Source organism: Diceros bicornis, chromosome 36 (assembly GCF_020826845.1).
Source record: "Diceros bicornis minor isolate mBicDic1 chromosome 36, mDicBic1.mat.cur, whole genome shotgun sequence".
In the NCBI taxonomy this organism is placed as follows: domain Eukaryota; kingdom Metazoa; phylum Chordata; class Mammalia; order Perissodactyla; family Rhinocerotidae; genus Diceros; species Diceros bicornis.
The window spans coordinates 12,238,760-12,251,326 of NC_080775.1; the positions used below are offsets into that span (position 1 = coordinate 12,238,760).

Consider the following 12,567-nt stretch of genomic DNA (forward strand, 5'->3'; position numbering starts at 1 on the left):
GAAACTAGATGTGCTTATCATTGCAATTTTTAAAATCATATAGGACATCGCAGTATAAGAAAATTCCACCCCCCTGGGAATGTCAGAACAACATATATCAAAAGGAAAATGATGCAGAGGTCTTAATCTCTATCCTATTTTCCCTGTGCTATCTCTCCATTACCTCCACTGACTATGTAAATGGTATACTGTTGTGTACTTTTCTTCCCAGGAGCTGTTTTCAGGAAAGGACTAAACTTTTGCTTGAAGTCTGCAATCTGATACCCGATTGTCTTAAGTGATGCCCCCTCTGAGTCAGGACTGGCCCCTCCTCTTGGGGCAAGGAGGGTGTAAAGATTAAAACTAGGACCAATATATTCTTTGTTGCCTCTCAAACTCTAGTGATCTGAGATCGTATTTTTAACCCTATGCAAGACCAGTTGAACATTAAGTACTTAACAACTGTTGAATCACCCACATGGTATTAACTTATCTTCTATCCAAGGCTCCTTCCGCTATTAACATGATGAGTAATCCAGATAGTAAAGCCTAAACATACATAATGCATGGATGGACATTAAATAGCCTTCTCTTCTAGAATAAAAAATCTTAGAACTTTACTGAAGTTCACATCTTCAGATGACTTTTTGTTTCTGCTATTTGAATGTTAGGATGCATGACTGAGAATGGAGTTGGCCGGAGTCACGCACGCCTAGACCTCACCAGCAGAGGTCAGGAGAGGATAAGAAGTACAAGAAGGAACGAGTCCTGTTTTGACAGAATAACGACATTGAAAAGTCTATGGGTCACGTATTTTGAGTAGGATTTCAAACCACATAGAATTAATACGTAGTTTTCAAAGACATGTATAGGCTCCAATATTCCATAAGCCATGCAAAATATTGCACTACATAAAGGAAAGCTGAATCCATGAAAATTCATAGTTTTTACATATCCTTTCCTCCTTATTAAAAACATCAATAAGCTCAAAGAAACAATATAATCCATTATTAATATTGTTCTCTGCAGAGTAAATATAATAAGTGTGTTTGTTTATTTGTTTGAGTGCCTGTTTGGGGGAATTCGAAGCACTCGGCAAGCATCAACACTAATCCTCTTATGAGGGACTGCTGCCACACTCCCTAATTTAAACAGAGAACTGCCTTATGTAAAACAAAGCTGGAACAAAAGCCATGATTATCTGACCATGCCTTAGTGTACAAGTCTTCCCAAACAGCAGTAAGTGCATGCTTCAAGTGTATGCTTTGTAAAGATTAATAAACACGGAGAAGTCAAGATGGCAGCGTAGGCAGACTCCAAACTCACCTCCTCCCGTGGACACAGCCAATTTACAACTACTTGTGGAAAAATTACCCCTGAGAGAGAACTGAAAACTGGATAAGAGGAACTCCTGCAACAAACGACAATCCTAATTGAGGTGGAAGACACAGAAATTCCCTTCTGGAGAGAAAAAACGCTACCTTCACAAGCTGCAGTGCTTCACAGCCGCCCGGGAGCAGCCCAAAGGTACGCAGCCGTCCCTGGAGGAGTGGGGGTCCTGAGCCGGGCAGCGCTTCCACTGTAGGCATTTTTTGGACCCAGCACAATCAACACAAGTGGCATAATATCTGATTTTGCTTGCTACTAAAACATTGGGGAATACCCCCAGAAAAGCTGGTTCACAAAGAAATTAAAGCCGGCTCTTAAAGGGCCCACGCACAAACTCAGCCGTTTCAGAAAGCAACCTAAAATCACCAGAAAGAAAGATGCACAGTGCTTTGGTGAAAAGAGACTCACCTGACAGGCTCTGAGTGCATCTCTGTGCAAGGTGAGACCTCTCCAGGGACTGGGACATTGGTAGCAGCCATTGTTGTGGCCTGGTGTGGGTGTGCTGACACAGACACTGGCCTGCTAGCCCAGGGTCTGCCCCTACCACTAGAGCACAGATTTAATCCAGCTCAGCCAGGGCAGGCAGCCCACGCTACGGACTGGCCCCACCCAACAACAAGCCCTCGGGCAACTAAGGGCCTGCTAAGTGAGCTGCCTGGATTCTCCACAGCCTCATGAGTGGGTCCACCTCTGTGGGGCAGGGTGTGTGCAAGGAGCGGGTGGCGTGTGTGGGGCTCCCACCTTGGAGAGACTGGGTCCACTTCAGGAGATTGGGAGCACCCCTCTGTTCACTGCAGCATTATTCACAATAGCCAAGACTTGGAAGCAACCTAAGTGCCCATCAAGGGACGAATGGATAAAGAAGATGTGGTATATATACACAATGGAATACTACTCAGCCATAAGAAACGATGAAATCCAGCCATTTGCAACAACATGGATGGACATTGAGGGTATTATGCAAAGTGAAATAAGTCAGAGAGAGAAGGTCAAATACCGTATGATCTCACTCATTAAGTAGTAAATAATAACAACAACAAACAAACACATAGAGACAGAGATTGGACTGGTGGTTACCAGAGGAGAAGGGGGGAGGGAGGAGTGTGAAAAGGATAATTAGGCACATGTGTGGTGATAGATTGTAATTAGTATTTGGGTGGTGAACATGAGAACATGATGTAATCCTTGCAGAAATAGAAGTATAATGACGTACACCTGAAACTTATACAACGTTCTAAACCAATGTTACTGCGATAAACAAACAAACAAAAAGATTAATAAACACTTGTAGACTTCAGCTAGGCTATCATTTCCACTGATTTTATTCAATGAAGCTACATGTAGAATTTTTTATTACTTTCCTAGAAATGTCAGAGCTTGGCCATTAGGACTAGGTAGTCACTGAAGAATACATGAATTAAACTTAAACTAGAAAAATTGGGAGAAATCTTGATAAACTAAAAGGTTTCTTGCCTCAGACTGCTTTGCACATGTCTCAAGTTCTCATTGCACTTTAAAGAAATCAAAACTGTAAAAGGCAGGTCATGCAACATGAATGCAGTTTATGTACGAAAGGCATAATGGAATCTCTATCAGCAGCCTCAGAACCCTGCCCCTCTCCCAGTAATAGACTGACCAATGAATATAAAATGACGTCCTATGTTAAATTATGAAGGTGTGCCTAGGTCATTTTTTAGCGATTTCCTATTATATTAACCTCTTTGGAGTAAACAACCAATTAATTATAACCTTAATTGTACTGCATAGGAGGCCTTTTATTGTACAGCAAGTCTCTCAAAAAACAAATAAAAAGGGCCGGCCCCGTGGCTTAGCAGTTAACCACACGCGCTCCGCTACTGGCAGCCCGGGTTCGGATCCTGGGCGCGCACCGACACACCGCTTCTCCCGCCATGCTGAGGCCGCGTCCCACATAACAGCAACTAGAAGGATGTGCAACTATGACATACAACTATCTACTGGGGCTTTGGGGAAAAAAAAAGGAGGAGGATTGGCAATAGATGTTAGCTCAGAGCCGGTCTTCCTCAGCAAAAAGAGGAGGATTAGCACGGATGTTAGCTCAGGGCTGATCTTCCTGACAAAAAAAATAAATAAATAAATAAAAATTTAAAAACAAATAACCTCCCTAAAGCATGCATCCTCCACTAGCTTTTGTCTCATATTCTTTTCTTCACTGTAACATTTCTTAAATCATCTATATCACTGGTTCCCAGACTTGGATTTTCTGGACCAGGAAATTATTTTTAAAAACAGGGGGAGGACGGGGGCATTGGAGAGAAAAGTCGATACTGGGTTGCCAGATTTTTCTTTTTCCAAATATAGATATCTTTTGTTAGAAGATACCTTCCAACTCTTCCCATCCTACTTTCTCAAATAAAGGATATTGTAACATTTGAAAGGACAATCTCTGCCAATCTTTAAATCAACATATTTAGTGCTACAGAGCAGTCATTACACTCATTTGGTCATTCAGGCACCATCTATTGAGCATATATATGTGCTACTCTAGGTTCTGGGGATACAACAGTGAACAAAGCAGATAAAACCTCCCTCAGAGAGATTACATCCTAGTGAGGAAACAGACAAGATAAAGATACAAGTAAAACAGTGTTAAGTGCTGGAGAAAAATAAAGGAAGGAGGGGATAATTAGCATGTGTGTGGGAAAGGGAGTTCCCTACTTTAGATATGATTGCCAGGGAGGGTCTTACTCTGAAGGCGACATTTGAGTCAACACCTGAAGGAGATGAGGGACTGCACCCTGTAGCTGTCAGGGGGAAGAGCACCCCAGGAGCGGGAGCAGCCAGTGCAAAAAGCCTGAAAGAGAGAATACGGCAGGCATGCTCAAGAAATACAGAGGAGGCCAGTGAGTGAACGAGAGAAGGCCGTAGGAAATGAGATGAGACACTTAACAGAAACCAGGTCATACAGGGCTTTGAGGTCATTCTAAGGACTTTCCCTTTTCCTGTGGATAAGATGGGGAGCCACTACAATGTTCCGATCAGAGAGGGACACAATCTTACTCATTTTAACCGGATCATTCTGGCTCTTCTGGTGAATAGACAGACTGTGGCAACAATGGCAGAAGCAGGAAGTTGGAAGCTCCAGAAGAGAGACTACAGGGGACCGGGTGGCAGAAGTGGAGGTGGTGAGAAGTCCTCAGATTCTGACTACATTCTGAAGGCAGAGCTCACAGGACTGCTGACAGACGAAATGTGGAGCATGAAAGGAAGCAAGTCAAAGATAACTCAGAAGTTTCGAGATGGATCAACTAGAAGTAGTTCCCATTTACTGAAATAGGGAAGTTTGTTAATAGAATGGATTTGAAGAGAATAACAGAAACTCCCTTTGGGACCTTTATTAGATACCTAAGTAAGTAAGGTAAGTCAGATATCTAAGTCTAGACATTGAAATACATATACAAGGACATACAAGTCTGGGATTCAGGGAGCCAGGTCACCAACACACTATTGACACCTAAAGACAAAAGACTAGCTGATATTACCAAGGAAGTAACACAGCTAGGAAAGAGAAGTTCCAGGCCTGGGCCACGGGGCACCCCACAGTGTAGAGATCACGGAGATGAGAAGGAACAAGCAGAGCAAAATGAGAAAGAGCAGCCAGTGAGGAAAAAAGAATATGCAGAGTATGGAGTTCTGAAGGCCAAGGAAAGAGGATGTGTAAGAAAGAAACAGTAACCAGCCACGTCAAACGCTGCCGGGAGGTCCACTGAGAATTGACCACGTGATGTAACAGTGCAGAGGGACCAGAGACCCTGATAATGGCAATAGGGTAGGGCGTCAAGGTGGGGAGTTAACTCTGACTGGAATGGACACAACAAAGAACTGTACGCAAGAAACGGAAAAGAGAATATCGATGCCTCTTTCAAGGAGTTTTACTGTAAGGGCCACAGAGAATCAGGGCAGTAGCTGAGGAGAAAATGGGGTCAAAAGAAGATTGGCGTTTGTTTTTTTTTTTTAGTGGGAATAATAATAGACTTTATTCTGGTGGGAACAATCAAGTAGAGGGAGAGCGAGTTCAGGAGACAGGGAAGACTAGCTCTAGTGATGTCCCTGCATGAGCAACACACATGCTCACAGAAATTAGAGCACCTAGGCACAGGTGAGGATGGGGGTGGGTGTGGCTGTGGAAGCTCGTGCAAGTTCTCTTCTGACTGCTGCTATTTTCTTATAAGAAACAAGAAGCAAGAACACCAGCTGAGACAGGAGGGAGAAGGAGGTGCTGGAGGTTTAAGGAGGGCAGAGAGGCTTCCAATAGTTAAAATGGAAGCAGAAATTCACTAGGCAGGAACAGTAAGATTTCCAGGCAGCAGTAACGCTCCAACTGAGGTCTGTGATCATGAATGTAAAGTAAAAGCAGTCGGCCTGGTTGTGAGTCTCCTACTTGTACTTCACCATGCAGCTGCAGGCACCGCAGAGGCAGGAAGTTGGCTTTAACTAGGGTCATTGGTTAGCCTAGAAGTAAGAGAGGCGAGGGAGGTGAAGGTGTATGTGAGTGACTGTACCAACCTAGAATTAGAGAGGGGACTGAAGGCACAAACAAGCATGGGGAGGGATAATGAAACAGTGGTGGTACCAGGGGGGCCAAGGGTCCCTGAGGCCAGGGCACCAGACAAGAGAGAGGGGTCAGAGCGTGGAAACAAAGCCTTCCGTTCCTGTTTCAAAGTGGACTGACAGAAGTTCACCAGAGGCAGAATTTCGAAAGTGCTCGCTGTTTTTGTCACTTTCTTTCATTCATTCCTTAGCCACAGGGGTCTGCCTTCCCCAGTACCAGTACTACCAACTCATCTCACTAAGACTAGGCTCCTGAAAGCCACCAATAATCTCCCACCTATTGTCTCACTTGATCTTCCTCTAGTCACTGGACAGACAGCGAGCGTCACAAATGCAGAAACTCTGTCTTATTTGATCTCAATATTCTAGGCAGTACATAGTCCAGTGCTTAACACAGTTGCTAGGCAATAATGTAGCTATGAAAAGAAAGGAATTCCTTCGCCAAAACATCAAGGTTAGGATACTGAGAGAGAATCAGGCAGCCACGAGAGAATTCAACTGCAGAAAGTACCTACAGGGATCTCTGTATTTGGAAAACGGAAATTTTGTCTACAGCTCAAAGTTATGCTACAGTTTTTATTTTCATAAAATTTTTATTTTATAAAGATTTTCTGAAATATGTTTCAATTTCCAATTTTACCTCCATTATGTGAAACTCAGCCTCCTTCCCCCATCAAACATAAACAAATTGAGAATAATCCCAATCAATAGCCTCTCTTTCATTCTACAATTCATTGTTGGTACAGAAAAGATGAAGAAGGGGAGGGAGATTCTGATCAACTTGAAAACATTCCTACTTGAAAAGTCCCTACTGACTTTCATGCACACCCAGCTATGGAACCAGCTCCCTAGCCAAGTGTAATGAAGAAAGGGGAAACACACTGAGTTATCAAAAAAAGTGACAGGTAAGACTTCTCTACATCCTTAAAAAGTTAACATATTTATTTGACTACAGCAAATGTTTGTTGGTGGTGGTGGTGGTAAATTTGATGAAAACTCCTGGAACAGCTATGTTCCAAAGAGTCACTGGTCTAGAACAGTGCTTTACTAGCCACAGGCACATGAGAATCACTTGTGAAGCTTTTTACAAATTAGCTTCCTCAGCTCCTGGTCAGAGTCTGACTTAACAGGGTGAGGTGGGTCCCCAGCAACAGTGCTCTTAAACCGCTCTATGTTCTGAAGCACTCCTAGATGAGAACTACCTGTTTAGAATGCAGGTCTCTGATAACTGCTACCTTTCCTTTTACTCAAGTGTCTATCAGAAGTCCCATAAAATCTAAAACTATTTCACCATTAATTTAATTACTTTCTTACAGTGATATACTTGGGGTCAAATTCTAACAACGACTTCCCCCTTTACATGTATAATATGGCACTCAAAATCACAAAGGTGGCAGATTTTATTCATCTGATAAACGTAATTCACCAGTAACTATAAATAAATGCAGAGTTGGACTTACCCGTTCCATAGCTGCATTATGATATGGGAGCTCCTCCTCACTGCAGAGGAAAAACGGTACATGTGAAACAGCTGAAATCATAGCAAACTTTTAAAAAATTATAAACCTATAGGAACATATTATGTACAAGCATTTATCTGTCATCACACGAGTTACATAAGCTTCCACTCCATCCAATTTAATATATAACAATTAGCTATTCTGTAACCACAATGTCCCCCATCTTCAAATCTCTACACCTGCACTGTCTAAAACAGTCATCTCTAGCCACATGTGGCTATTTAATTTGAAATGTAAATCAAAATTAAATAAAATTAAAAATTCAGTTAGCCTCACTAGCCACAGCTCCAGTGCACAACAGCAGATAGAGGCTACCGTACTGAACCGTGTGGAAACAGAAATAACATTTCCACCACCGCAGAAAGTTCTACTCGACAACACTGCTCTAGACCAGGAGTCAACAACATTTTTCTGCAAAGGTAAATATTTAAATGGTAAATGTTTTAGGCTTGTGGACCATACAGTCTTTCTCATAATTACTCAACTCTGATGTTGTATTGTGAGAGCAGACACAGACAATACGTAAACTGAGTGTGGTTTTGTTCCCAAAGAACTTCTACAAACAGGTAGAGAACTGGATTTGACCTGAGGCTATAGTTCGCCAACTTCTACTCCAGACCATCACCTCCACTCTCTGCCTCAAATGATGGCCTATCATAAATGATTGTTGAAAAAAACTGCCTCCAATAGATTGATGAATTAAAAAGAAACTCCAACTTTTATTCTGTAAATAAGGAAAGCTTCATTTGCCAAAACTTCAATGGGGATGATTTTTCTAAAATACACAATAGGAGATCAAATTTATTTCTCTGATACAGTAATTTTGTGGTATCACCTCTAATACAAAATATTCTGAGACTCTTGTATTAACTCAGTAATATAAAAACAATGTGCTATTCGTAAACAAAGTTATGTGCTTGGAGTTGCTATCTTGGTAATATTGATGTTTTGGCAATGACATGTACATATTCTTGCCTTAGTTTCTCTTGAGACCAAGTAACACCACTTTCAAGAGTCCAATACATCAGTATTCAAGAGTTCAGTATTGAAAGGCACTCTTCCGCTACTCTGAAGAGTCCTTACGTGAATGATGAAGCTACAGCAATGGAACTGACAAGAAAGTGTAACAGTCAAAAGAGATCTTAGAGACATACTCCAAACCCCTCATTTCACAAATAAGAAAACTAACATTTTCACTTAGTCACAGTCACTTAGCCTAATATAGAGATATTCAGCACTATCTAACCCAGTAGGTTCAAACTAAGGTAGACAAGATCTTCAAACTATGCTGGAACATATGAGGAAAAGGCTGAAAAGCCAATTCTCAAGAAGAAAATAAACTTTGACGATCAAAAATAAAAAGTCCTTTTTTTTTAAATGTAATTGTCCACTCACCTTTATTGAATGTGACACCTTGGTTTTTTTTTTTTTTTTTTATAGTTTTCATTATACTCTTAGTCTAAATTTCCCTGCTAATTTGTAACGCTGATTACTAGGGCCAATGATGTACGAATGGTACAGGATATAACTTCTGGTTTCAAAGTGCACCTATCCAATTCTTCATTTACTGGCAGAAGAGGGCTTGTCAACACCACTGGAATGTACTTCCCAAGTGATCAGGTCTGCAGGGACACCTTGAAATAATAAGAACATCTGGCACCTTTTGTGTGCACCAAGAATAGTATTTCTGGGCTTCTGAGAAACCTTTTGTACAGTTGATTTGAGCTGATCCTGACAACTGTTTATTTGAACATTCCTAACTGCAGATGAAGTGCCAACCACAAGACAAGTTCTTTGAAGTTGCTGGGTACATTTCTTTGGTGTCCTCCTATTTACTAAACAAGACTAAAAGACTTAATCATGCCTACTTTCAACACTGAATCAGAACCAAGTTTTGTACTTGTCTGTGGAACGATGCTGATCATCTGCTCAGGCTACATGGCCTGTGGTGGGCAGGTCCTACAGAATGAACTGCTTTGGGAAATTCAAGACAGGACTGCACACAGCACCCCACGCCACCTTAACCTCAAGCCATGCTATGGAAAACCCTGAGAGAGAGGGATGCAGGAATACATGTACCACCAAGGTCAGCCCTAGGCAAAATCCTGGAGTAGACAAACTTGGTCTTGGATTTCCCTCCAGACCTATATTTTACATCATTTCCTTTTGCATTGTCACAACCCCACCAGGATCTGGCTGCCTAAGTAGCTCCCCATCATGATCCTCAAATAGTTATCGAACTCCTACTATCTAAGCCTTTTTTTAATGTGCATTTATTTTATTTTTAAATTGATATATAATTGACATATAAAAATGTATTCGTTTTAGATATATAACATGATTTGATATATGTGTATATTGCAAAATGATTACATGAAGTTTAGTTAACATCCATCACCACACATAGTTACAAATTTTTTGGTTTTTTCCTTGTGATGATAACTTTTAAGATCTACTCCCTTAGGAACTTTCAAATATACAATACAGTTTTGTTAACTATAGTCACCACGCTGTACTTATTTAGGACTTATTTATCTTATAATTGGAAATTTGTACCTTTTGAACCCATTCACCCATTTCCCTCACCCCCCACCTCTGGCAACCATCAATCTTTTCTCTGTATCGATGAGTTGTTTTTTTTTTTTTGGTTCCACATATAAGTGACACCATATAGTATTTGTCTTTCTCTGTCTGACTTATATCACTTAACATAATGCCCTCAAGTCCATCCATGGTGTCGTAAATGGCAGGATTTCCTTATTTTTTATGGCTGAATAATATTCTATTGCACACACGTGTGTGTATGTTTATGGCATTTTCTTTATCCACTCATCCATCGATGGACACTTAGGTTGTTTCCATGTCTTGGCTATTGTAAATAATACTGCAGTGAATATGGGGGTGCAGATACCTTTTCAAGATAGTGATTTCATTTCCTTTGGATGAATACCCAGAAGTGGAATTGCTGGATCATATGGCAGTTCTATTTTTAATTTTTTGAGGAATCACAATACTATTTTCCACAGTGTCTGCACCAACTTATATTCCCAGCAACAGTGCACAAGGGTTCCCTTTTCTCCGCATCCTTGCCAACACTTGTTATTTCTAGTCTTTTTGATGATAGCCATTCTAACAGGTGTGAGGCAATATCTCACTGTGGATTTGATTTGCATTTCCCTGATGATTAGTGATGTTGAGCACCTTTTCATGTACCTGTTGGCCATTTGTATGTCTTCTTTGAGAAACGCCTACTCAGATCCTCTGCCTATTTTTAAATTGGATTATTTGCTTTTTTGCTATTGAATTGTATGAGTTCTTTACATATTTTGGTTATTAACCCCTATCAGATATATGCTTTGCAAATATTTTCTCCCACTCCGTAGGCTGTCTTTTCATTTTGTTGATGGTTTCCTTTGCTGTGCAGAAGCTTTTTAGTTTGATGTAGTCCCACTTGTTTATTTTTGCTTTTGTTGCCTTTGCTTTTGTTGTCAAATCCAAAAAATCATTGCCAAGACCGACGTCAAGGTGCTTACCACCTATGTTTTCTTTTAGGAGTTTTATGGTTTCAGGTCTTATGTTCAATCTTTAATCCATTTTGAGTTGACTTTTGTGTATGGTATAAGATAGTGGTCCAGTTTCATTCTTTTGCAGATGGCTGCCCCATTTTCCCAAAACCATTTTTTGATCAGACTATCCTTTCCTCATTGTATATTTTTGGCTCCTTTGTCATAAATTAATTGACCATACATGTGTGGGTTTATTTATGGGCTCTCTATTCTGTTCCATTGATCTATGTGTCTGTTTTTATGCCAATACCATACTGTTCTGATTACTACAGCTTTGTAATACAGTTTGAAATCAAGAAATGTGATGCCTCCAGCTTTGTTCTTCTTGCTCAGAATTGCTTGGGCTATTCAGGGTCTTTTGTGGTTCCATACAAATTCTAGGATTGTTTGTTCTATTGCTGTGAAACATGCCACTGGAATTTTGATAGGACTTGCACTGAATCTGTAGATCACTTTGGGTAGTATGAACATTATAACAATATTAGTTCTTCCAATCCATGAGCACAGAATATCTTTCCATTTATTTGTGTCTTCTTGCATTTCTTTCATCAATGTCTTATAGTTTTCAATGTACAGGTCTTTCACCTCCTTGGTTAAATTGATTCCCAGGTATTTTATTCTTTTTGATGCAATTGTAAATGGGACTGTTTTCTTAACTTCTCTTTCCGATAGTTTGTTACTAGTGTACAGAAACGCAACTGATTTTTGTATATTGATTTTGTATCTGCAACTTGATTGAATTTGTTTATCAGTTCTAACAGTTTTTTGGTGGAGTCTATATATAAGATCATATTATCTGCAAATAGAGACAGTTTTACTCCTTCCCTTCCAACTTGGAAGCCTTTTATTTCTTTTTCTTGCTCTGGCTAGGACTTCCAGTACTACGTTGAATAAAAGTTGCAAGAGTGGGCATCCCCATTCTTGTTCCTGATCTTAGGGGAAAAGCTTTCAGTTTTCACCATTGAGTATGATGTTAGCTGTGGGCTTGTCGTATATGGCCTTTATTATGTTGAGGTACATTCCTTCTACACCCATTTTATTGACAGTTTCTACATGAATGGATGTTGAATTTTGTAAAAAGCATTGACACTTGACAGATGGATGACAGAGCAAGAACGCAGTCAAGTTTTCCTATATGGATTTTCTTGCATTATTGCTCCATACCTAAAACTTTTTATACAAAATCTGCTGTGTGTACAGCACTCATCTTCAAAGAACTTTTCCTCCTCAAATCTCTGTGTTGGCATACATTAATTTTCACAGCCTTCCAAGGAAAAAGCAGGGGATTGCTGCCTTAAGAGCCACACACAATGTCTAGAACACACATGTAAAGCTCTGTACCAGCCTCAGGCACAGTGGCTGGCATGTTGAAGGAGTGCACCAACACTGCTGAATGAATGTATGAAGGGAAGGATGAACGTACACCTGTATGCATGTATGCATCTTCACCTTGTCACCTAAACATCCTTCAAGTAGAAGAAAGGAAGGACCAAAATCTGGGTGAGCGAAGAGTATTCCTTTAG

At 40.5% G+C, this 12,567-nt stretch overlaps 1 protein-coding gene across 6 annotated transcripts in view; it reads right to left on the bottom strand.

Moving 5' to 3' along the window:
- USP6NL (USP6 N-terminal like) overlaps positions 1-12,567 on the bottom strand; it is a 163,338-nt gene that overhangs the window by 53,530 nt on the left and 97,241 nt on the right. For 4 of the 6 annotated variants that reach the window (XM_058532408.1, XM_058532406.1, XM_058532407.1 and 1 more), the window contains one exon: positions 7,419-7,458. In XM_058532408.1, the coding sequence (XP_058388391.1) occupies positions 7,419-7,458 (40 nt within the window). Of the gene's footprint in view, positions 1-7,418; positions 7,459-12,116; positions 12,121-12,567 lie in introns of those variants that run through there. The other 2 variants (XM_058532410.1, XM_058532409.1) reach the window with 1 other exon arrangement.